This window comes from Mycosarcoma maydis, chromosome 12 (genome assembly GCF_000328475.2).
Source record: "Mycosarcoma maydis chromosome 12, whole genome shotgun sequence".
Taxonomy (NCBI): Eukaryota; Fungi; Basidiomycota; class Ustilaginomycetes; order Ustilaginales; genus Mycosarcoma; species Mycosarcoma maydis.
This window is the reverse complement of record NC_026489.1, coordinates 563449-589315: the sequence shown is the minus strand read 5'-3', so window position 1 is coordinate 589315 and position 25867 is coordinate 563449. Positions and strand designations below refer to the sequence as shown.

Below are 25867 nucleotides of genomic sequence, written 5' to 3'. Positions count from 1 at the left end.
AGTTGCTCGACCAGCCTCAACCTCGACAAGGCTACGTCAGCGTGGCTTGGGAGTACCCAAAGTGGAGGCTACCAGCAGCAGTCAGTCACCTTGTTTGCAAGGTCGCCGTACCCAAAACACGAGAATGGCAAGGTGGCATGGACGATCGATACCAGTTCCGTGCTGCTTTGGTCAAATGCGCAAGGACATAGTTAACGTTTGCTTGAGAGTTGTGTGCAGTGATTGCACGCTAGAGTCTACAGCTAGAACAAGCTCTTTTGACCCGCGGAACACGAGGTGCGAGGTGCGAGGTGCGAGGTGCGAGGTGCGAGGTGCGAGGCGCGAGGCGCTAGGCGCTGTAGCATGTGATGCTTCGCAAGCAAAAACAACCAGGAAGAGCGTTTAGGTGGATAAGTCATGAGGGTCTAAGCGAGGAGCAAGTTTTTCTGCAGGTGCGTCACCGCTTGCAACCTGCAGACGGGAGAGAGGTAATGTACGACAGCGCAGACACGAAGACAATGACGGTCAAAGCAAAGCTCTCGCTCTAGAATCACGAATCGCTTGTTGCATTTCGAGCATGAGATGCATCACGCATGTGTGTGTGTGTGTGTGTGTGTGTGTGTGCTGAGGGGCAACAGCCACCACCAAAGCAAAGTGCAGCGCAGTGTGACAAGTTTTGACACACGCAAAACAATTCGTGATTGTCAATCACGCATCACTTGTCCGCCAACCATGCCAAGACAAAAATCAGCAACGTAAAACAAAGCACAGCACAGCACAGCACAGCACAGCACAGCACAGCACAGCACAGACAGCGTCGCTCAGCATCGGTCAATCAAAACGGCGATTCTGACGTTGCAATCAACACGGTTCGCTGCAACACCATCGCATCCCCCCTTCTTTCATTACCCTCCATCACTCTCTCCACCAACATCCTCTACGCTCCGGTTTTGTCTTTTGCTCGTCTTGGACCGTTTCGTCTCGCACCGTCTCGCACCGTCTTGCTTCGGCATCGATACCCACGGAGCAAGACTCTGTCCAACCTCATCCGTACTATCCGCGTCAACTCATTGCCAGCTCATTCGTCGACTTTGTCGCACCGCGCTTAACCTTTCCACGCCCTCTCTTTCTTTTCGGCCCAGATTTGCAGCCAAGACTACGAGCTTCTTCCGAATGCTTATCTCTGCGCATTGGCGCGACTGTGTGCTTTCGTAGGATCGAGTTTACGCATGCGCCGCCAAGACAAGACCTAAACTCAATCCAGCATCCTCTTCCTTCCACACAAGATCGTCGTCGAAAGGCGCAAGAGTCTACAGGGAAACACTGCATGCCTCTGTCCCTCACGCAGCATCATATCTGACCGAACACCCCCACCTGCGTCTTCCTCTTATCATCACGCTCCATCGGTCGTGCAACCCGACCGACCGTCTCGTGGAAAGCTAGCTTGTCAGCCTCCTTGCCCATCCGTACTACGCCACTCGCCCAGATTCAGCTGCACATCCACCCACTCCAACATGCCGTCAGCGCATCCCGATACTAGCGCGCAGGATGCGCAGCCGTCCACTCCGTTATCCACTCAGTCACGCTTCATTGGCTCCAACCCCTTTCGCCGTGCTCCCGGCTCTGCTGCCGCTCGCGGAATGCTAGCCCGTCTCGCAAGCGTATCTTCCTCGTCTTCTTCCCCCCTTCCTCGTGCGCAAAATCAATCGTCCAAGGGCGCACAGTCTGGTAGCACAAGACCTGCCATCGGCTCTCGCATCGCATCCCGCGCTTCTCGCAGATCTTTCGACTTGACCGGCGCCAACTTGCAGGAACTCAGCAAGTCGAATGGCAAGTTCAAGAGCCTCGCAAAGTGGGACTCACAACAGCAGGCGCCCGAGCCTTTCATGGAAGCCTCGGATTCAACTGCTGCCGAACGAGAGCGCACCTCGGCCCTCAAGCTGCACTCTGCGCTCGCTTCCGGTAGCACAGCCGCTGCACAAGCCCACGCTCAAAGTCGTGGTCTCGGCCAGCCCACCTTGCCACCTACCTCCTCCATATCTTGTCCCCTACCCTCGTCCACATCTCCATCTTCCACCTCGCCCATCTCAGCTGCCTCCCAACTTCCCACAGTATCCCAGACCATCGAAGCGCTCGGCAACAGTGGCGTTCATCCCGACATTCTTGGCACAGCGCAATCGTCGACCATGCAAACACAGCCAGCGCCTGCGCTCGTCGCTGCTCCTGTGACTCCAGTCAGCCACTCGAGCAAATCCACGCCCATCGAGTTGCACCTCAAAACCATCAGCCGCGACAGCCGCGACAGCGCTACGCCGTGCACCACGCCCCCGCTCAAAAGTCGACAGCACTCTCATTCCGAACAAGCCACCCTCGACAACCACATGGTAGCACGAGCCGCACAACTCGTCCTCGAAGCTGCTCGTCAACAGGCTCGTGTCGAGACCAGAAAGAAGGGCAGATCCGCCCCAGCTTCGCCCAAACGTAGCCTTGGCAATCTGTCGTCCGACGCCATAACAACTACCAACAGTAGCACCAACGGCATGGCTGCCGCACAAGAGCCCGCACAAGATTTGGACGAGGCTCACTCAGAGCTTCAACGCACCTCTTGCCAGCGTACTCGTTCCAAGTCGGATGCCGGTACAGAGACCCAAGTCAAGCGACGCAAGAGCTTTCTCCAGTCCATGGTTTCCAAATCACGCCGCGCAAGCTCGCAACCATTGGACCCCGAATCCGATTCACCCACTGCTGATGCCAACAGCCCCACCACAGCTTCTGGTACCACGTCCGGAACCGTCACTCCGGGCGGCAGACGGCGAAGGTACGTCGACACGCGCGATCTCGATCTACTGGCTCGCGAACTTGCCGCCGAAGCGATCGCAGAACAGCTTCCTCAACCTCCGTATGCGCGTCCGAGTCGCAGCGGCAGTTCCTCGCCTCATCGCGTCAAAGCGTTGAACGATCCTCGCCGTCGTTCCTTCCCTAGCATTCTCGAGGATTCGCCTCTGCAGGACGACAGCATCTCCTCGATTCGTTCTGCGCCCAACGGACTCAAGCCCATGACGCCACTTCATGCATCGCCGCCATCCAACGCACCCAATGCACGTGCCAAAGCTGCAGATGTCAAGAGCCATGGCCTGGTCTCTGCTTCGCCCTGGGATCCCACCAAGGGCCTTGTCCCTAAGGAAATGTTTCTCGGCCTTGGCGGTTCGCCGTATCCCTCGCTAGCACCTCCAAGCTTGCGCTCCGATACCTCGACACTCCACACTCTGGATCCGTTCGGTATTCCTGTGACCCACGAGAGCTCTCCCTACGACGCCACCACGGCCTACGCCAACAAGACCACAGTCTACCATACCCCTAGCCAGGTGGCCGTGTCTCGCAACCTCTCAAACAATCCGAATCTGGCTGCGTCGCAGACCAACGCCAAGACTAGGCGTCGGCCAGTCCTGACCATGACCATGAACGACCCAGTGGCCGAACTACAAGGCCTCACCAAGCCACCCAAGGAATTTGGCACCAAGCGACTCACGCCTTTCGGAAGCCGCGCCGGCAGTCGAGCACCGAGTCCCAGCCCCTCGCTTACCGACCTCAAAAGAGAGGCTGCTAAGGATGAGCAGAATGTTTCGGCCGCCGATACCAGAGTGCCGAGTGCCGACGCCGACGAAAAAGTGGCGAGCAGGCGAAACTCGATGGCGCCGTCCGAGATGAGCATTCGATCAAGTCTAGCTCCCGTTACTTCAAGCAAGCAGAACCGCCTATCGATGCTGTTCGGCAACAAGTCGAAAGTGCAAGTGGATACGCTCTCAAGTGTCACGACACCGTCCAACGTTGCGTCCGATGAGGCATCGACAAGCGCCTCGCCAGAACGGAGCATATATGCGACGCCAACTGGCGAGACGCCGTCTCTGGTTACGTCGCCGCAGTCGGTTGCGATTTCTGCTGGAAGCGATGCAGATGTCTCACCGGTAGCATTCCGCCAACTGGACCTTGCTGCTACGCACGATACGTCTCGCTCGAGCCAGCCATCCAGCGTTACGCCTAGTCGTCGATCAAGCCTTGTGTTTGACTCTGCGGAGCCATCGGTAGCGGGAGCCAAGAAGCGCCCTGTGAGGGCTCTCTTGCGCCGGCTAAGCAGCTTCAGCTCCAAGAAAAAGGAGAGCAAGGTGGAGAAGCTCCATGTTCCTGATGCCAGTACTATGCCTGTCGTGGACATGGACAAGCTCAAACAGCTTAGCGAAGCCAAGGACGAGCGGGCGAACGACGCGGACGGTGCTGGCACGGTTTCGGAAGTGATCGAACATCTGAACGTCTCAAAGAGCGACAGCAAAGCCAGCAGTGTCGATGCAGTGACCACGTCGGATGTTGTCAAAGACGAGGTAGCCGAGGCTCACGGTGACGCGAACGTCAAGACCGGGCTCGTTGCTGCAGTGAGAGAACTTGACCTCTCGAACGCATCACCGGTGCCGGTCAACGAGGAGATGGCAAAGAATGGCTTTGGCACACGATCTGCTTACAAATTCACAGGCAGCCGCGGTACGCTCGACAAGGTAGAGCGAGTCGAGCTAGATGACGAGATTGACAGTGAAGCTCAGCAGAAGGAGCAAGTGGAACGAGGCGTTCAGGAGGAACAAGCCATGTTGGCAGCGGAGGATGCGTGGGATAGCAAGCGTGCCGGCCAAATTGCGAGGAGCGACTCGCAGACTCCATCATCAGAGGACTCGTTCTTCCTCGGAAGCGGTCCGAGCAACACGAGCCGACCTGGAAGCGGCGCACTGATGAAGCACGGAAGCGAGAGTGCTATCAGTGAGGAACTACACACGCCGGACCCTTCCACCGCCTACCTACCAGCGACCAAGATGGAAGAGGCTATGATGGAAGGAGCTTCGACGCTGTCGTCGGCCGTGAGCGATGCAACTGCAACTGCAACTGCTGCTGCTGCTGCGGCGGCGGCGGCGGCGGCGTCGGTCAAGATGGTGGCATCGGCCGACGGCGCTGTGACGAGTCCTGTGGTGACTGCGCTGCCGAACGGTCACCTTAGTACAGGCAGTGCGATTTGATACGAACAATATACAGTTTTGTCCAACCAGCCCGAATAGATGGCGTTGATTAGAGAGAGTGCATGACGGGGTTGAGAGTGTCACACTCGAGCCTGCACAGTCGTGGGTCATGGTCAGCCGGCGCGATCGACAAGCATGTACTCGATGAGTTATGGAGGTGAGCACTCGACCACTCGAGAACGCCTGTACCCCGGCTCGATGTGCTTTGTCTGGGCGCCTCACATATGGGCAATCGAGGGAACGAGTGGATAGGGCACGGGGCACGCGCTTGTGTGTCAGAAGCATGAATCGGGCTCTATCTGAGCTCTCCAAGCATAGCATTCACGATTGGGACCAATCGCAGCGAAGCTTGCATTGCGAGCGCAGCGGATGAGCGCCGCCGGTCCGACGTAGATCAGCGAGGCGTCGCTGCCACCTTGCCATACGGACTCGTGATGCCGCGGGCTCGGGCTCACTGCGATGATCGCGCTAAACAGTCACGAATCGTGAATGCGGAGGTTTCGCTGCGACAAGCCAAAGCGCTCGGCAGTGCGAATTGACACACTCGTGACTCACGACTGAAAACGTGTTGAAAACGTGTTGAAAACGTGTTCAGAAGCGCGAGCGGAGAGCCAATTCAGTGATTGACAGCATGAGCGGCTGCTAACATGTCCACGTTCCACTTGTGACTCTGAGTGACGCTCGCCAAATCACGAATCACGGATCATGAATCACGAATGCGATTGCAGAAACGCAGATTCGAATACTGCGCAGTGCCGAATTGTGCATACACCAACGATTCACTCACAATCAGCGATCAGCGATCACGACGAATGCTTCTCAGCTCAGATAGCGCACAATTCCAGCAAGATTCCATCCGTCCCCAAAAAGGGCTCGCAACAAGGAATCGCCCGCACGCCCGCACGCCCGCACGCCTCGCACGCATACTCATGACTTGGCTGCTGATCGTTTGCTGCTCAAGTTAACGTAGCCATTCCTCTCCCACTTCTCACGTCTGTGTGCCGCTTGAGCAGCTGCAAGCACAGCCGACGGTCGCGCCACGCTTTGAGCCGCAGGTCCGCCAAAAGCTCTGCTCGCTCTCCTTCCATGCATATTTCACGATGCCCGGTTTGCTCCTGAACGCAGCAACATTCGTGATTCACGATTCGTGATTGCGAGCACCAGCTGGTTTGACATATATTGTTCCTCTTTTGTCCCTCTGAGTCCATCGTCACACTAGTCACACGCCTCTTGCTCACAGTGTCAGTATGAAGATCGTCCCAGACGCTCTGGCTTTGCAGGCGTTGGTGGCCTCGGCCGTCTCGGCCGCTGTCTTGTTGCCTCGCGACTCGACGCCAACCAACACCTCGTCCGAAGTCACCGCGATCAGCCCGGAGAATCCCTTCCCCACCAACGTCGGCTACGCAGGCAAGACAAAGTACGGCACTCCTCCCTTGCTCGCCGTCACGGACCGCATCCCCGGCCAACTCAACGATGCGTCCATCGAGACTCGCTGGAAGCCGCTCGATGCGGCCAACAACGACACGTACAACATCTTTGAGCATCTCGGCAACCAATCTCCCTACTTTTCCTCGCCGCTTTTCGCCGAGTTTCAGAAGGAGCATGCTCGTCTCAGCCAGAACTGCACCGTCAAGCAGGTCCACATCCTCCATCGTCATGGTGCGCGATACCCGACCTCGTCCACCACCGAGGGTGCACCCTACTTTGGCGCTGTCATGGCCAACGTTTCCAAGCTCAACCATCCAGAATCCAACTTTTCGGCTTCAGGCCCGCTCTCGTTCCTGAACAGCTGGACTTATGAGCTGGGTGCCGAAGTGCTCAACCCCGTCGGCACGCAGCAGCTCTTCGACTCGGGCGTTCATCACTACTACCAGTATGGCAGGCTATACAATGCGTCGAGCGAGCTCAAACCTGTCATCAGGACGACGAGCCAACAGCGCATTCTCGATTCAGCACGCTACTGGACACTCGGCTTCTTCGGATGGGATGCACCTACAAAGATCAATCTCGAGGTGATCCTCGAAGGCGGCGATGCGCTTGGAGAACCGGACGCGTTCAACAACACCCTCGCCTCGTACGACACGTGCAACAACTCCAACACCATCACCGTCGGCGACACCTACCTGCGACCCGTTTGGGATGCCATCTACCTCACACCTCCGCGACAACGCCTCCAGCAGTACGTGTCAGGTCTCGAATTGACAAACGAGATGGTGTATGGTATGCAGAGCTTGTGCGCGTACGAGACGGTTGCGTTGGGCTATTCGCACTTCTGCCCTCTCTTTACTAAAGACGAGTGGGATGGGTTTGAGTACGATCTCGATCTTCAATTCTCTGGTGATTACGGTATCATGAGCCCTAGCGGTAAAGCTCAGGGCATCGGATGGGTGAGCGAATTCCTCGACCGTCTCACCAACACCACCTGGAATCCGGCTACCATCACCACCGAGAACAGCACGCTCGACTCTAACCCCACCTACTTCCCTCTCAACCAGACCATCTATGTCGACTTTTCCCACGACGACATTCTCCTCTCGGTGCTTACTGCGCTCAACTACACACAAGTCATCGGCGAATATCTCGACCCCGCCAATCCGGATCCCAACCGCACGTTTGTGCTCAGCCACATCACCCCGTTCGCCGCGCGTCTCGTGTTTGAAATCATCGAATGCGACCACAAACCTGGCAGGTTCGTCAGAACAAAGCTCAACGAAGCCGTCATCCCTTACAGCACCGCCCAAGGCTGTCCTCACGCCGCATCGCTCTGTCCGCTCGACGAGTTTGTCAACTTCCAGCGTACCCATGCTTACAAGCACGCAAATTTCAACAAGGCTTGCTTCGGCACCAATGGCACCGACTTTGTCGTCACCGGTCCCGTCCGAAACGGTACTGTCTATTAGATTTGCTTACTAGACGTTCGAATCTCAGGCCAAATCCAAGTAGCAGTAGATGAACCTGTAGCGCTCCTTCATGATTCCGTATTGAGCGAGTGGTGGAGAGAGCAGTCGACTTTTGTTGAGGACAGCAAAGTATTGAGGTGAATCCATCAACCTGCGTGAGTTAGGCAGCACAGTGTGCTCAGCGACACCGATTTCCGTAAGGCGTCCAACATCCACGACTGCACGAAGGGATGGCAGTGCCAGCAGCGGATGCGCCGAGATCGGTTCGACACAGCTCGTACCCACCTCGTACATCATCTATTGCCACTCAACAAGCTCTTGAGCTGCTAGTCGGTGTACGAGTGACAACCCAGTGCAGCGCAGACAGCCACTCTGAAAGCGACGTGACTATTGCATATGCACAACGTTGCGCGTTACACTAGGATCCAATTTGATCGCGAGAAACAAGCGTCCCGTATGAAGCGTACCCAGCTCAAACATACGGTCGAACAGACCTTGCACCCAGACCCTCGCGGTGGCCTGACAATTGCTCAGCTGCAGCGGTGCGGCACCCTGCGCTGCTCCACCTGCTAGACCGGTGACCGACCCGATGGCACTGCTGACACCGCTACTTGCGTTGATGCCAACGCCAATACTGTCGAGCTCCCTCAGATACCTGAATATCACGCTCGGTTGCGGCGGACTGAATCTAAACGCAGCCTTGTATGCCGTCTGCCACTTGTCATGCAGCGCCCTCGCACACGCCTGTGGATCAGGACATGCGGCATGACACTCGTAGTCCCTCGCCGGATTCGCGAGTCCCAACTTGAGCAGCCGTTCCAAAAACCACGTTCGTTTACGCTCCAGCTTTAACAGCGTCTCGTGCGACAGCACCGCCAACTCGTCCGGTAGCCACGCTGCAAAATTGTCGAGCACGTGTCGACTAGCTTGGCGGTAGAGATCGTCGATGCCGTGCAACTCAGCCAGGCGCATTGCTTCGATCGGTCGCCCCGCCAGTGCAGCACGTAGGAAAGCGATGCACGATCTTCGCAGGAACGGAACTTGGAACTTGTCCGAGAAGCGCAGCAGTGGGCCGCAGTTGTACCACGTGACAAACAGATCGAGATGCGGATAGATGTGGAACAGGAAATCGTGAAACGTAGACGCAGTTTCTTCGGTGAGATCGATGACGGAAATGATGCCTTGGTAGTGCGCAGGAAGAGCCGCAGCGCGGTGACGATCCTCTGACGACGAGTTGACTGTGGAGGTGGCGCATTGCATCGATTCCGCAGCTGCTTCCGTGTTGGGTTCAGGAGCAGTCACCGGTACGCCCAGAGCGTCGTCGTAGCCGCTCGCTCGTCGAGAAAGAGGAGGAGTAGCAAGTGATTCCAGCCTTTGCTGCGCGCCCGTCTCGACAAGCGCCTCGTTCTTGCACGCAGTATCCAAGGATCTACTGGTGCTCCTCGTCGGGATCAGCTTTTCCCGCTGCGCTGCCTCTAGCTTTCTTAGCGTAGCGAGGTGCTTGGTCTTTGATCGTCTCTGCCTCAGCTGATGTGCGCTGATCGCACTTACCGCATCTCGATCGCCATCTGGCGTGTGCTTCTGCTGCGGGACTGCTTGGTCTGCTTCTGAAGCAAGTGCGCCCTCGCTAGCGCTGCCATCTTCACTTGCACTACCTACATCATTGGCGTCGCTGTCTACAGAGAGCGAGTCCTCGGTGGTGTCGTGGAAGTGCATCTGCGAGCCTCTCGATTCATCGTCTTGACTCCATAGCGCCGTATGATACGAAGCACGTAGCAGGCTACTTCGTTGACTCTCGGCCACACCGAGAAGGCCAGACTCGAGCTCTACCGTGTGATTCACTGCATGCTCGGACGCGCTTTCTTCGGTGACATCGACACGGTCATCTGGCCTATACAAATCTTGTTGATGTGGCTGTGCTTGCGCTTGCGCTTCGCGATCCAACGAACGTGTTGAGCGCTCGCTCACATGATGCGCGCCTGTCAAGTGGTTAATCGCAGCATCGTGTGTTTCGCCCTCTTGTTGCATCGGAAGCGTATGTGCCAGTGTGACCGCGTCAGCCTCCCCTTTATTGACCAGTCTCGATAAGCGAGACTCGCTCCATCCACCCTCGAGTACACTCTTGAAAAACGGCGACGAGAAGAGCAGGACATCCTTGTGCACCCAAAACTCGACACCGTCCACTCTGACCAACACATCGCCTCTCGATTCTGCATCGCTTCTGAAAGTTGGATGCACTGCAAATCCTTGCGCATCGTCGCCCCCGCCCGCTCCGCCTGAGCTTCTCCTTTGCTCTTGTGCGACAGTGCTCGCGCTGCTGCCCGCGTTGCTTCCGAGGTGCAGCCCAGAAAACCAGCTCTTGGATGTGGAAATGTTCTCGTGCGTCGAGACAGGCACTGCAGCAGTGGGTTGCGAAACCGCCTGTTGCAGGTCTGGTCTGTGTCGGCGTGTCGAGACCGAGTTTATGGACGGTCTTGGGTTAGCTGCCGATGCTGGAGTTGAGGATGAGGAGGACGATGCCGTCGCCGCGATCGCACCGTCCAAGTGATTCACCGTGGAGAGACTGGGTGGAGCTAGCACAGTGGTTCGACGTGCTATCAGTGCGGGGACTGGATTGTTGCTATTGAATGCTATGTTGCTCGAGCTGCTCGTCATATTGACTGGAGGCATTCGTGATTGTTGCAGTCCACAATACTGGCCTGTGAGACGAGGCGCAGCTAAATCCCGGACAGCACGCTCGAAAACTGATCGAGCTTGTCAGTCGAGCACTCGACGTCTTTCTGTTGATCCAACTGCCACCGAACTGTGAATGCTCCAGTCGTGATCTTGCAACGGAAGACAAGATGAGCTGTCATTCGGACGTGGGAGCAAGTTGTAAGTGTGAGGGCAGCACCATCTCAAAATTCGTCACACCAAGGCGTGAAGCAGCGCACGGACGATTGATGAATTTTTCCCATACGCTTGAACCCTGCATGCACGTATACCGTGCGCCCGCCAACTGATACGCAGAGAGCTTAGACCCTGAACCCAACCCACACGCCAGACGCCAACCTGAGCATTATAACACGAAGCTGCTTCGTGACTTGAGGGATCGTGTAACAGTGCCTCTCATGCGTGTGAAGCTCACTCACTCGCTCGCTCGTCGGCAGCTCTCATACTACACGCAGTGCCAAGTTGGACGAGTCCGTGATTGCTGTCAAGGGGGGTATATTGATTTGGACTACGCGCGGATCATGAACCAAGTTCGTAGCGCAAGCCACTCAATCTACGCGCTGCAGCCTCGCTCTGTCCCTTCTCATACGCTCTGCAAGGTCGACACTGTCATGGAATGTCTTTCGCTGCTGATCCATGATAAAGTTGCCCTTGCCGTCGCCGTGACCCTTGGAGCGTGCATCGATGAGCTTTTGGCGCAACTCAGCCTCCCTGCGTTCCTGCTCGGCCTCTTCCGCATTAATCTTGGATACGTACGAGCTCCTCTGCTGCTCCATCGATCGTGCATTTTGCTCCATCTCTTGCAACTTGAGCTGCCGAGCCTGTTGCTTGCGTTCCTCGTCTTCTTCTCGGTTGCGTGCTGAACCACCATTTGATGGCCGAGTGAAGGCGGACGAGGAGGATAGACGTTTGTCATTACGGTAGTCGCGCGCTGGCGGAGAACGACTACGAGAGCGGCTGTACGATGTCGATTGACGAGAGCTTGACTCATCTACTGCGTCTTTGTCGCGTCGATCGCGATTACTGCGAGAGGCTGGGCGAGAGTCGTCTGCATCATGCAACCGGCGTTCGTAGCGATGACGATCGCGGTCTTGGTCATCGCGATGCCGCTTCAAAGATCGACGCTCCTCGTCACCATCATGACGACGCGAAGAACTTCCTTCGTTCCAGCTCGATTTTCGATCTCTGTCGTCTCGACGAGAATGGGAGCGACTTTCGCTGCGCGATTCGCCGTGACGCGAACCGCGCCGACGGTGTTCATCTCGATCGTGCCTGCGACGCTTCTCTTCCTTGCTCCGCCGCCTCTCGTCTTTGCTTTGCGTGTCGGTATCGATACCAGCCTGCATCTTGAGCTGGCGCAATCTAGTGGGATCTCGGAGGAGTGCCTCGTAGGCCGCTTGCTCCTGCTGCTTGATGGCCAGCATGGGATCCTCTCGAATCTTGGCAGCAAGGTCTCGAGCCGAGTTTGCATTCTGGAGCGAAACAAGGCTCTTCTGCGTGGTTTTTGACATCTCCTTGTTCTCTTCCCCTTGTAGCAGCTTGTCGACCCGCTTTTTCCCCAGCAGATAGTCCTCCATTTCCGCCGCCGAGCCGGAACCTGTGGTAGCCGGTGTAGCGTACATCCAATCCACCCGATCAATTCGCTTCTTGCCGCCAGCTTCTTCCTGTAGCCGCTGCAGTTGTTGCATTTCCCGCTCCTGTTCGCGTTCGCGTCGAAGTTCCTCGAGCTTCTTGCGCTCCTCGAGAGCTTCCTTTTCGCGTTTCCATACCCTCTCCTGATTGACCTGCAGGAGAGGATGCCACGACTTTTTGGTGTTGAGGTCGCCTCCACCCATCTTGAATGAGTGCTCGACACGCGTACCGGCGCAAACTTGTCTACGAAATATTAGGCGCCGTACGGCTGCGAGCTGAGCCCAATTGATACGAGGCTAAATCGTGTAGAGGATGGTGACCAGCTGGGTAAAAGGAAAGGCTCAGCTCCACAGATGACGATATGCGAAATAGTGAATAACCGTACACGGCGGTTACACGCACCACGGTAATTTGGTGCGACAAATTTACTCGCACGATAAGAACCGATTTGCTGCGCGGTTGAGAAAGAGAAACGCGCGCTGAGCTTAGCAGCAAACACAGCAGAAAAGCAGTCACGAGTGACGGGTGTGAGACGACATTGACGCTTTTGCTCGCAAACGTCTTCTTCTCGACCGTCATCTCCATTCTTCTCGAACCTCTTCCCCCCCCCTCCGCTCCTGTTGCTCCTGGCAACCGAGCCTCTGATCTGCTCTCTCAGATAGCCAGCGACTTATTCACCCCATCGCCGGCGCTTTTCGACTGCGTTTGATCACGCTCACTTGTTCACCCACTCTCTTTCGGCCTGCACGCATCCGGCAAGTGCGCAGCATCCGTTTTCGTATCGGCGAAAGGGATCCTTGATTCATCTGTCAATCATTCGACCCCTTTTTTTTTCTGCGTATTCTGCTGCCGGGTAACGCCTTGCAGAGAGCATTGCAACGGATCGCTACAGTAGTTTCCGCTTCCCAGTTTTTATCTCCCTCGACGCTGGGTGAGCGTCCGCAGCCGCCACCATGGCCGACTCTGTAGCCTACGACAAGTACATGAAGGACACCTTTGACGAAGGTGCCATCGACGTCGACGATCTGGATGTCGCCAGTTACAATAACACTTACAATGCTAGCAAAGGGGTTGATTATGACGACGATGACAATTTCTCAGAAGAGATCACACAAGAGGATTGCTGGGATGTCATCCGTGCCTTCTTCGAGGAAAAGGGTCTCGTTCGCCACCAGCTCGACAGTTTCAACGAGTTCATGTCCAACACTATTCAGGAACTCGTAGAAGAGGTGCGCAGCCTCACTCTCGAGCAGAGCGACCAGCATTCCGGTCACGCAGAGGACAAGACTCGTCGATACGAAATCGAGTTTGGACAGATCTATCTCAACAAGCCTACGATGACCGAGTCGGACGGCAGCTCTGCTCAGCTCTTCCCGCAAGAGGCGCGTTTCCGTAACCTCACCTACTCGGCTTCGCTCTTTGTCGATGTGACGCAAAAGGTACTTGTGCAGAGCGAAGATGAGGTCGATCTGAACGGCGACCCGGCATGGGTGCCCGAGTATGGCAAGACCGACGTCGAAGAACAGCAGATCTTTATCGGCAAGGTGCCCATCATGCTCAAGTCGGACTTCTGTTGGCTCAAGGGTCTCGACGACGAAATGTCGTACTCACTCAACGAATGTCCGTACGATGCAGGAGGATACTTTGTCATCAATGGATCTGAAAAGGTGCTCATCGCTCAGGAGCGTATGGCTGCCAACCACGTCTACGTCTTCTCCAAAGCACCGCCCGCCCCCGTCACCTTCCTCGCCGAGATCCGCAGTGCTGTCGAAAAGGGTGGCAAGACCATCTCGACGATGCAGGTCAAGCTGTTTTCGCGCAACAAGGAAAAGACGGCCAACAACACCATCCGCGCCACGCTTCCCTACATCCGCAACGACATTCCCATAGTCATCGTATTCCGTGCGCTCGGCATCGTGCCCGATCGTGAGGTGCTACAGCACATCTGCTACGACTTTAATGACACACCCATGCTCGAGATGCTCAAACCATGCATCGAAGAGGCGTTCGTCATTCAGGACCGTGACGTCGCGCTCGACTTTATCGGACGCCGTGGTACCACCACGGGACTTTCGCGTGCCAAGCGTACCGTCTACGCGCAAGAGATCCTACAAAAGGAGATGCTTCCGCACATCTCGACCTCGGAAGGCTCCAACACGAAAAAGGCCTACTTCTTTGGCTACATGATCCATCGTCTGCTGCTGGCTGCGCTCGACCGTCGCGAGATTGATGACCGTGACCACTTTGGTAAGAAGCGTATCGATCTCGGTGGCCCCCTTATGGCGAATCTGTTCCGTATGCTGTTCCGCAAAGTCACGCGAGATGTGTACCGCCACTTGCAAAAGTGTGTCGAGGAGCACCGCGAGTTTCACATCCAGGCTGCCGTCAAGTCAAGCACGATTACCAACGGTCTTCGATATTCGCTTGCTACCGGTAATTGGGGTGACCAAAAGAAGGCGATGCAAGCCAAGGCGGGTGTATCGCAGGTGCTCAACCGTTTCGCTTTCGCCTCGACCCTCTCGCATCTTCGCCGTACCAACACGCCAATTGGCCGTGACGGCAAGATTGCCAAGCCTCGTCAACTGCACAACACGCATTGGGGTATGGTGTGCCCTGCCGAGACGCCCGAAGGACAGGCGTGTGGACTGGTCAAGAACCTCAGTCTGATGGCTACTGTCACGGTTGGCACACCGTCGGCGCCCATTGTCGAGTTTTTGGAAGAGTTTGGTCTCGACAGTCTGGTGGATATGCAGCTGGCGCATGCCAAGGCCACCAAGATCTTTGTAAATGGTGTTTGGATGGGCACTCACGACGACCCTGGTCAGTTGGTGGACACGCTGCGCGATCTACGTCGAAAGGACGATATCTCGCACGAGGTGTCAGTGGTTCGAGACATTCGAGAGCGAGAGCTTCGCATTTACACGGATGCCTCTCGTGTGTTGCGCCCCGTGTTCATCGTCAATCCGCACGACATGAGCCTGCTGATCAAGAAGCGACACGTCGAGATGATTGGTCAGCCGATTCCGGAAACGGGCGAAGAATTCCGATGGACGCATCTGGTACAGGAAGGTGTGATTGAGTACCTCGATGCCGAAGAAGAGGAGTCGGTTCTCATCTGCATGTCGACCACTGATTTGGAACAGTCGCGCGAGTACAAGGCTCGCAACGGACAGATCAATCTCAACTCGGCTGATCCGTCGGCTCGGCTCAAGTCGGTACACACGATTGCACCCGATACGTGGACGCATTGCGAGATCCATCCGGCGATGGTGCTGGGAATCTGTGCCAGCATTGTTCCTTTCCCAGATCACAACCAGTCTCCACGAAACGTCTATCAGAGTGCGATGGGCAAACAAGCGTAGAGTATCAAGTTTCCCCTTCCCGTCGTGGTCTTTTGAGGCACATTGAACTGACCCTTTCCACCGTTTTTGGGGGGATTTCTTTTTTTTTTCTTTTGTGATACAGTATCGGGATCCCCATCTCGAACATTCAATCTCGTGCAGATTCGATGGCTCACGTGTTGCTGTATCCGCAAAAGCCACTGGGTACCACACGATCGATGGAGCACCTGCGCTTCCGAGAGCTTCCGGCGGGGCAGAACGCGATTGTGGCGATCATGTGTTACTCGGGCTACAATCAGGAAGACTCGGTGATCATGAACCAGTCGTCGATCGACCGAGGACTATTCCGATCCATGTACTACCGTGGATACATGGCGGAGGAGAAGAAGGTGGGCGTTATGCAGCTGGAAGAGTTTGAAAAGCCGCATCGCGATACAACGATCCGCATGAAGCACGGCACGTACGACAAGATTGACGCCGACGGTCTGTGTGCACCGGGCACGCGTGTGTCGGGCGACGATGTGATCATCGGAAAGACGGCGCCGCTGCCACCGGATTCGGAGGAGCTGGGCATGCGTTCTAAGTTGCACACCAAGAAGGACGCCAGCGTTTCACTCAAGTCGACCGAGAACGGCATCATCGATCAGGTGCTGGTGACGACCAACTCGCACGGCAACAAGTTTGTCAAGGTGCGCGTACGCAGCACACGTGTGCCGCAGACAGGTGACAAGTTTGCCTCTCGTCACGGACAGAAGGGTACGATTGGCATCACGTACAGACAGGAGGATATGCCGTTCTCGGCGGAAGGAGTGACGCCAGATATCATTATCAATCCACACGCGATTCCATCGCGAATGACGATCGGACACTTGGTCGAGTGCCTGTTGTCCAAGGTGGCCGCGTTGTCGGGTCAGGAGGGAGATGCTACGCCGTTCACCGAGTTGACGGTGGAGGCGGTATCATCGATCCTGCGTGGCTTGGGGTATCAATCGCGTGGCCTGGAAGTCATGTACCATGGCCATACGGGACGCAAGCTGCAAGCGCAGGTGTACTTGGGACCTACGTACTACCAGCGACTGAAGCACATGGTGGATGACAAGATTCACTCGCGAGCGCGAGGACCGGTGCAGATTCTGACGCGACAGCCCGTGGAGGGTCGATCGCGCGGAGGCGGACTGCGATTCGGAGAGATGGAACGTGATTGCATGATTGCGCATGGGATCGCAGGATTCCTCAAGGAGCGCATGTTTGACGTGTCTGATCCTTACCGCATCCATGTGTGCGATCTTTGTGGGCTCACAGCGCTAGCGAACCTCAAGAAGGGCACCTACGAGTGTCGATCCTGCCGAAACCGCACGGCGATCTCGCAGATCCACATCCCTTATGCAGCCAAGTTGCTTATGCAAGAGCTCATGAGCGTCAATGTGGCACTGCGTCTGTATTGAGCGCTGTATGGCGTTTCGTACGTCGTGTTCAAACCAAGAAAGCGAATCGAGTTGGATTTCAGCGTTCGATCTATCCATTGTGCTGGTTGTGTCTTGGCGTCGGCGTTCTGTGCTGGATGTGGGTCGATCAGGCGAAGAAGGATCCGAGACATGATCCGAACGACGCTCAAATCACCAATCGTGAGTGGAAATGTGTTGAAGAAAAACGGGAAAGATGAAATGCGCTGCGCTCTTGAAAATAGTGGAGAAAAAAAAAAGCGACTGAAAAAATTCGCCAAGAAAAGATCGATGCTGTGTTCAGAGGGCACCTCACGTGCTCGGCAGGGTTCCGTGTCCTGACTCAGGTGCTGGTGGCAGTCGGCATTTGACGACCAAGGAAGCTCTGATGTGCATTGCACTAGAAAAGCGAGTAGCCGAGTGGAAGGGGATGAGCATGTGAAGTGCTCGAACGCAGGGATCGGGAATGTGGTGCAGCATGTGTTGTTCTAGAAGACAGGTGACTGGCTTGGCAGGTTTCATAGAGTCGTGGGCGAGCGAGGCACGCAAGAGCGACATAGGATTCAGATCGTATATGTCGCTTGGGAAAGTCACAGTGCGATTCTTGATTGGTGATCGGACAAGCAGGCCAGTGGGTGTGCTTGGGCCAAACGAAGCTACAAGTACAGTGCAGCATAGGCTCGACTCGTCTTGCAACGCGTCGCGATGGCTTTGAGGGTGAATCGATCGAGTTATTCACGATTCGCCCTCGCGTGAGCCAGCAGGACGAGCGCGCTAGACACGTTGTCAAACGAGTCACAGTCAATCAATCACAAATGATCGAGGAGGCTTGTGCAAATCAGCAACGGTAGAGCAAGCTCTCTGACCGGAGATTGAATCTCGAACGTCAAGCAGCCAGGCCTGTCAACATCACGTGCATGGTACGATTCATTTAAGGCAGCTAACAAACCATTTTGTGCAAGCATCATGCACGCACGCATCGTCCTCGGTGGATTCGCGATTCTTGCTTGGTGATTTGGCAAAGCACGATGTTTTCCCTTTCAGTGCGATTCGTGGTTCACGACTCACAATTGTGATTCGTGATTCGTGATTCGTGATTTTGGTGATATTCGGGATTGTTGGAGCCGGAGCTCTGCTACGGCACGCAAAAGCCGTGCAACATTCAGTTGGGAGACGTGCAGCCGAGCAGCGTGCATGCCGTGCTTCTATGCAGATGGTCCCACAAGCAAGCACCATCGTGACTGTCCAGGCGTTCCAATGCGAAACGCGAATTGGTTTCGATGCGTGTGCGAAAATGCATCACAGCATGACAGCGGGCCCAGCCAGCAAGCAAGCAGAGGAGATTGGGCGGCCATGAGCACTGCGCGCCTCGGCAAAATCAACAAGTGAGACGACGCTGGTGATGTTGCAGATGGTCAAGGGGGGGCAGGGCCTAGCCTTTTGCTATGTGCGCGCGACGCGTCGCCAACCAACACACATCGCTCCACTCACAACTCGTGACTGCCACTACAACACAACGTCAACGTCAGACAGCCATGGCGTGCGAACAGCCTTTTTTTCTTATTATAATTATATATTGGTGTGATTTGTCTTGGTCCGATTTCGGATTTGTTGTGGTTTGCGTGCGCTCGGTCTGTGCACTCACGACTCACAGACTCGGGTGTGTGTCCGAGTGCGACGGAACACGGTCACGGGTGGATGGACAATAACTTGGGCTGTGCTGCAAAATGCTGTGCTAAAGATACAGTATTTGGGATTGCTGCGTGGCGCTGCACGACAGTGTGACGGGTGGCAACCGATTGCAGTCATTCCGATCGCTGTGCGCTGTCCGCTCTGCGCAGCTCCCGCTGCGGGTGGTGTGCACTCACACTCAAGCTCGGTACAGCAGCACAACGTGTTTCACGTCGGACACGGGATGCTAAGTTAAATTAGTCCGTTGGTGATGGATGATTCGACAGCCGAAGCGAGACCTCGTGCCTCGACGCTCGATCGGCACAAAGCGTTTGGCTAGATGCAAGAATGCAAAGCTTGACAACAAGCACCAAGCGTCAACGTCGAAGAAGCAAACAGCCGAGATTCATCTTGCGCTCGACGATTCACCATTCGTGATTCGTGATTCGTGATCCGTGATCCGTGATCCACGACTTGTGATTGCCAAGCGCACGAGCTCCGACTGGCTCACCGTTCATGCTCGGCTTTGTGCAAACAGTCACAAATCACTGAAACGGCTGCCTGTCATACTCACGACTCACGACTCCCAACTCAGCGACTGCCACATGTACACGCCGCAGCGCGACTCGGCTGGATTGGACTGATTCCAATTTTGCACATCTCCACATCTACACATCCATGCAACGCTGCAATGCTGCAATGCTGTACGACACTCGTGGCTGTACCAAAGTGTCGCAGACCAGCAAAGTGGCTGTCGTGCTCATCTACACCATCAGACATCCAACGCGAGTGTGCCAGCTGGCAATCCGAACTAATTTGCGGAGAAAAACAGAAACAAAAAGGATTTGCAACCATGTGTGACTAAAAGGAGGTGCATGAAATCACAAATCCTGATCAATCTCGAAAAAAAGCGTAAAGTGACAAAATGCTTTCCTGCAGCGACGACGCTCACCCCGAAGCAACGTTACTGTAAGTTGTGTGTTGTTCGCCTTTCAACCCGACCTCGTCTCATCCTCTCCAGTCACGAGTGGATTAGGTTTGGGGTAGGGTTAGATAAGGTAGGATGAGAGCGGGTAACGAACCGACAAGCGCGAATCACGACTAACCCCCTTCCTTCTATTTCCTTTTCCATTTCCTCTTCTTTGGATTAACTTTAGGGTTAACTTATGATATTCACGATTCACGATTCGCGATTGCTTTTTTTATTTTTTTTTTATTTTTATTTTTTTTTTTTTTTGGATTTTTCTTTCTCTTTGATTTCTCAACCGCTTCATCCTCGGTGGTCATACCAAAGCAGGCTCACAGCGTTAAGATGCTGTGGCTGGTTTTGACCAACGATCCGTGTGAAGCGTGAAATGGTGAATGGCTTGAACCTTGTTACTCTACTCAGCCATCAATCACACTCGTGACTCGCGACTGTCGGCGCAAAGCTATCGGCTTGCTTCCGCCTTGGCATCATTCACTAGCCGCGTCGAGCTCAGCAACGCCATCTTCTCGTCACCACCATCCAGAAGCAGAAGCAGATCCAGAACCCGATTCAGGCGCACACTCCAATTGTATCCTACTCGATCCATTCGTGATTCTGTTCAGCTACCACGTTTCGCTTCCACAGCCAACTCGACCATCCTCCTCTCCACCATCGCTCTGCCCCTCTACCGATTTGCATCACTCCGCACCTCGCTGCTCCCCTCAAGTCCTTGCTCGGATTCGTGATTGTCTACAGAGCTCGCGACGTCGTCCAACCTGTTTAGTCGCTCCCCTCAACCATCCCCAACACGCAAGCACAAATGTCTTTGTAACGATACGCTCAACCTCGTTTCTTCGCTTGCCCCTGACGTCGCTGACGCCCGCTCCAACGTCAACATGTCGATCCTCGCTCCCTCCTTGTCCTGCTCGTCTCCCGGCTCACACTCGCGCGAGGCAGATACGCCGACATCCACACATGCTTCGCCCGCCCTGTCGCTCCCCAGCACGCAGCTCATCAGCGATTCTACTCTGCTCACCACCTTTGAATCGTACAACACCTCACAACACCTCGAAGTGCGTGACGATAACCACAAACCAGGCCTGGCTAACCCTGCATCACTCGCACTCTCGTCCACCGCTTCAGCTCCCTTGATACACCACTCCACTCCTCCCATGTCAAACTGCGACTCAAACAGCTCCACAAACGTCGATCGCGCTTTCGCCTTTGCCGTTCCATCCCATCCTGTGTCAGCTGAAACCGCTCCTCCCTCGGCTGAGCACGGTGTCAGCCCCGTCATCAACGCTTTCAGATCCCCTTACCCGCCAAGCCCCACCTATTTCGTCACAGTAGTACCCCCAGACCACCTTTCCATCTCCCCGCAAATCACCCAGCACGAACGCGATCGTCTGCAACGCGGCTCGCTCCTGCCGCTCTATCCTACCCTCGGAGGTCAGCTTTGGGCCATCTCACGCGAATTTGCTCTACCTTCGCTAGGAGGCTTGATGCTCTATCTCGCCCACGACGGACACGGTAACCGAGGCCCACACATTGGTGACGCAGCTTGGCAAGCACTTTGGGCCAGGTACTTTAGCCAACATGACCGTCCTTCCACATCCGTCTACAAGCCGCCAACTGCTTCTGCTCCTAGTCGACGCTCATCCACCGTAGCGCCCGATTCATTCGCCGGCGCATCCGTCGGTCTCCACTCACACGGCGCCAATCTCTCGCGTTCTACCCTTGCAGACGGCTCATCCCATCGTGTTAGCATTCCCCATGTCTCAGCCCGCCCATCGCCAAGGCTGGATGCTTCCGCAGATTGGAGCCCATTCACACCCAGCGCTGCTTGGTCCGCCCACGGCTCTTCATCAGCTGGCCGTATCACCAAACCCCTGACACCTTTTCCGCAGCTGCCCATCCTCGCACGTATCGAGTGGCACGTCGACCCGAACAAGGCTTCTTGGTGGCCTGGCTGGATCGCCTCCCGTAATGCGATGCGAGAACGTCCTTCCCACAAGTCCAGAAAAAGTATGCACCTGGCTGCCAACTTGCCTCAAACCAAAACAGATGGCCTCGGTGTGCATGACGCTGACCACGTTGACCACGTGCAAGACGATCAAGACGATCACGTCAACAGCCATGCCACCACTCACAACCTCGATCCGCAAGTGCCACCAACGTCAAGCAGAGACATGGACATGAAGACAATACAAATGCCTCCTTTGCACCTTCGAGCGGTCTCACCGGCGCACACTCATCTTGCAGAGGCTCAGCTTCCCACATCTCCCCCTGCTGACGCGATGCCCTCCACCGTTCAGCAAGCCGACATGCCAGAGTATCTGCCTTCTCTGCCACTGCCCGAGTCCACTCGGTCGTCGCTATCTAACCATGCGTTCCAACAACCTGTCGAGAAGCAAGAGCACGATCAAATCGCTCTGTCGGCTCGGCCCACTTCGGGTCGTCGTTCACCCTCGGACGAACCTGTTCGATCAGCGCGAGCAAGTATCGTATCTATGAGTTCCTACGCATCCCGATGTACTGCTTCCGTATCCCATGCAGACGTACATCCAGCTCCAAACGGCGCACCTGACACTGCACCGTCCGCATCATCTATCGCCGCTCCTTCCCGTTCGGCTTCCCTCGAGCCACATCGTGATGCTTCCAACCACAGCCGCACCGGATACTCGGAACTACTCGACGCCAACTACGACGACGATCAAGTGACTGACAGAGACGCCGAATACAGCCTAGAGGCTTCGACCGCTGCCCACGATGCTCCATATTCAGCTCTTCCCGACTCTCCTTCTTTTGGGAATCGCGCAGTCCCAGAACATCAAGTTGCATCGGATCACGAAGAGGACGCCTTCTCGCAACCACGCTTCCCCTTACGTGACAGTTTCATCGTCGATGCTGGTGACGAGCTCATGTGGCGAGACTTGCACCACCACGCCATGCACCCGAGGCTCGGGACTCAAACACAGCCAGCCGAAGATGACTCGCCCAACTCCCAGCACCGCGCTGAGCACGCGCAGACCGAGGTGCACCTGCATGCACTCCACCTTCAGCAGAGTACGGATCACAATCTCGCTGCCGATTCTCAAAGCCGGTCAGGCCTGCATCGCTGCGCATCAGAGGCCATCAAACCGGCTGACAGCGAGGAGCATCACTACCAGCACTCTGCAACACATCCTGGCCATTTCGCCTACAACGTGTACAACAGTCCTCAGTGCTCCAACATGGCCAGAATTCAAAGCTGGATTGGCAAGACACCCACAGGTCGACCAAACTCATCAGGCGCCTTTGACGAATACCACTTTGACCGCCTGGAGGAGGACCAGCAACTACAGATGCCCAACGAATCGGACATTGACGAAGTTGTCGATCTATGGGCTAGCAGGATTCGCCAAGACCCTTTTGCTATTCCACACATCAGCGCTCCTACTGCATCTGTAAGCGGCGACGACAACTCCCGAGCTTTGGCCGTGCAACAAGACTCACATCAAGAGAAGCAGGACCAAGCGATAGAACCGCGCAATGGCGAGAGTAGCACCTTGACCACCACACCGGCTCCTGCTTCTTCGCTCCTGAGTCCTATCCACCTCGACGCTGTTTCCTTCGACGGTGTCAAGCCTCAGCTCGGCAACCTCGCTGTGACGTCTGCCCCGCAACTCCTCAGTCCTACAGCAGTAGCCGGTACATTCAGCACGCCACGAGCGTCGTCCAGCCAGCGCTCAGTATCTACCCCCGCCGTGCACCAGCACCCGCCTTCGTCGCCAGCCTCGCTGGTACCCCCTCTCGACCATAGGCCCAGCAGCGCTAGCCGCCGCAGCTCTGGCGATCTCAGCGATACTCTGGAAGAGATGCAGAAAGCCGTCGAGCTTCTCAGTCCCGCCTGCTTGCCCAACCCGGCTCTCGGCCAGAGCCCTGATCCTCATGGCCGAAAGATGTCCAGCAGGGACAGCCTCGCCTACGCACGCAGCCTCTCGGCTTCCGTGACGCCCAGCCCCAAGTGGTTCGCGCGCGCTAAAGCGACTTCCGCCAAAAGTCGGAGCAAAGTCCGAAGCACGTTTGTTGCAGGTGGCAGTACCTTTGACCGAGGGCTGGTATCGCCTCGGCCTGCCAGCACATCGGCCATGTCCTCGTCACGTTCCCGCTCGCCTGCCTTACAAGCACCACTGAGCGCTTCGCGCTTGATCGAATTTGCTCGGCTTCAAACCAAGCCTCGTCTGGCAAGAACCGAGGTTGACGAGGCAGAATCGACTCGCTCGGGGCACACGGCGCGCACGATCAGCGACGACCTCACCAAACCTGTCACCGCTCTTGTGACGATGCCCGATGCCAGCGTAGCGCCAAGACATGATGTCCTGCCTTCACGTCGGTCTCCGTCAGTCGCCGGCGAGACGGTCCAGACCGAACCCGTGACCGCGGCTACTCCCAAAGCTGTGGAGCGAGAGCTGCATCAGGACGAGCACGACGCGTCGGACGAGTCTGGGGTGCCTGCTTTGTCTCCGGCGCTGGCATCGGTGAAGTCTGTCGCGTCGTCAGAATCTGCGAAGAAGGACGAAACGAGGGCGGGAGAGGACTCACTGGCATCGTCGGCCTTTATGAGTGACAACGACGAGGACAACATTGCTCGCATTCAGCATTTCTTACGCGGCAAGGTGATGTCTGGCGCTGCCTCGGACGCCTCGATTTCTCACGATCTTTCTTACTCTTTACCAGGTCACCAGGGGTCCAGCGCCGATGGCACCATCATTGAAAGATCCATCAGTCTCGAGAGCGATTTGGCTTATGCCACACCGAAGCAGCCTGCTGTTCTTGCAGAGGCTTCGAACCGTGTTGCGAAAGAGACCGATCTGAACGCTACGCAGCCGGATGCAAACTTGCGCAAAGGGGACTCTCCTATCAAGACGCGATGGAGCCAAGCCTCATACGTCACTGGCGCATTTTCCTCCCCCCGAGCTTCTGCATACACGTTGAACTCGAGCAGTCGCAAGGAGGAGTTGCATCCCGAGGAACGCAGTCCAAGCTTCACATATGATGGTCATCTTGGCTCTGAGCCCACCACGCTGGACACGCAGCTCAGCAGCGCTGGTGCTAGTGCAGACGTCGAAACTCTGTCGAGAGCCGACCAAGCAGTCAAGTCATCTGTATCCACTTCACCATCGGACGAGGCGTTTTTCATGTCAAACGGCCCAATCGGGACCAGTGTTCTGCAACCAGTAGAGCCACGGCCGAAGCAGCAGCACCAGCAGCACCAGCAGCACCAGCAGCAGCAGCAGCCGCTGCCAGCAACGATGGACGCTTCAGGGCAGAATGCCGAAACCAAGGGTCAGCATCAACCAACGTCGACGGACGAGCCAAACATCGGCGACGCGATTCAGGACCACGCGCGCCTCGCATCAGAATCGACTACGAGGAATGGTCTGATCCCTGTGCTGGCTTGCCAAGCCGCCTCATCGCCAGTGCATCTCGACCTGTATCCGGTCCATAGCCACCAGCTCGCCGGCGCCCACGACGACACGCTGGGCGAAGACGAGATCCGCACTATGAACGAAGACACACGTGCAGCTGTCCGCGAAGCTCTCTCGCAGTCGACGGGCACGCACCACATCAACGTGCTGCCCGGTACTGTACCCATTTCGTCTTGCGCCGCCGGCGGGTCGTTCTCGCCGAAGAGCTCGGCTTCGCCCACCGCGTCACCTCTGTCGAGCCATTCTTCGCTCGGCGACCAGTTCCGACGTCGTGGCTCGGCATCGAGCCTCAATCTCACCTCGACCGGCGGTGGGAGTGAAAGCAATGCGTCGTCGCCCAATCTGTTCAGCAACAAGCGTAGGCCTGCTCGACTCAACGTGGACATTGATGGACTGCCTCGTTCGCCTCCCTCGAATGCAACGTCGGCCAAGAGGCTACCGTCGACATCGCCGAGGTCGAGGTTCGCACAGCTGCCGCCGAGCCCTTCGCTACATCCGAGCTACAAGGCTGCCATGTCGAGCCCGTTGAGTCAGTCGTTCCCGGTGATGGGCATGGGTAGTCCGCAGAGCAAGCCCTTCTTGCCCAGCTTGGCAAGCGTCACTTCTTTACAGGGTGAGCTGGCTGGATAGCACAGCGCGATCCACATCAACATGCCAACCGAGGCTCATAGTTGTATCGCACTCGTGACTGACTA

At 56.1% G+C, this 25867-nt stretch overlaps 6 protein-coding genes across 6 annotated transcripts; 4 read left to right on the top strand and 2 right to left on the bottom strand.

Annotated features, from left to right (window-relative positions):
* Positions 1-1493: 1493 nt before the first annotated feature.
* Positions 1494-5036, top strand: UMAG_04283 (uncharacterized protein; the record flags this gene model as incomplete). The annotated part of the gene is made up of 1 exon (XM_011392438.1): positions 1494-5036. The coding sequence occupies one exon, from the start codon at positions 1494-1496 to the stop codon at positions 5034-5036; it is 3543 nt and encodes a 1180-aa protein (XP_011390740.1).
* Positions 5037-6283: 1247 nt separating this feature from the next.
* UMAG_04282 (uncharacterized protein) lies at positions 6284-7936 on the top strand (the record flags this gene model as incomplete). The annotated part of the gene is made up of 1 exon (XM_011392437.1): positions 6284-7936. One exon carries the CDS (start codon positions 6284-6286, stop codon positions 7934-7936), a length of 1653 nt encoding a protein of 550 aa, XP_011390739.1.
* Positions 7937-8323: 387 nt separating this feature from the next.
* Positions 8324-10606, bottom strand: UMAG_10431 (uncharacterized protein; the record flags this gene model as incomplete). Its single annotated transcript, XM_011392480.1, has 1 exon — positions 8324-10606. One exon carries the CDS (start codon positions 10604-10606, stop codon positions 8324-8326), a length of 2283 nt encoding a protein of 760 aa, XP_011390782.1.
* Positions 10607-11196: 590 nt separating this feature from the next.
* UMAG_10430 (U2-type spliceosomal complex subunit CWC25) lies at positions 11197-12483 on the bottom strand (the record flags this gene model as incomplete). Its single annotated transcript, XM_011392479.1, has 1 exon — positions 11197-12483. The coding sequence occupies one exon, from the start codon at positions 12481-12483 to the stop codon at positions 11197-11199; it is 1287 nt and encodes a 428-aa protein (XP_011390781.1).
* Positions 12484-13233: 750 nt separating this feature from the next.
* On the top strand, positions 13234-17066 carry UMAG_10429 (putative DNA-directed RNA polymerase II core subunit RPB2; the record flags this gene model as incomplete). The annotated part of the gene is made up of 2 exons (XM_011392478.1): positions 13234-15638; positions 15746-17066. The coding sequence occupies 2 exons, from the start codon at positions 13234-13236 to the stop codon at positions 17064-17066; spliced, it is 3726 nt and encodes a 1241-aa protein (XP_011390780.1).
* Positions 17067-20597: 3531 nt separating this feature from the next.
* Positions 20598-25802, top strand: UMAG_04278 (uncharacterized protein; the record flags this gene model as incomplete). The annotated part of the gene is made up of 1 exon (XM_011392436.1): positions 20598-25802. The coding sequence occupies one exon, from the start codon at positions 20598-20600 to the stop codon at positions 25800-25802; it is 5205 nt and encodes a 1734-aa protein (XP_011390738.1).
* Positions 25803-25867: the final 65 nt, after the last annotated feature.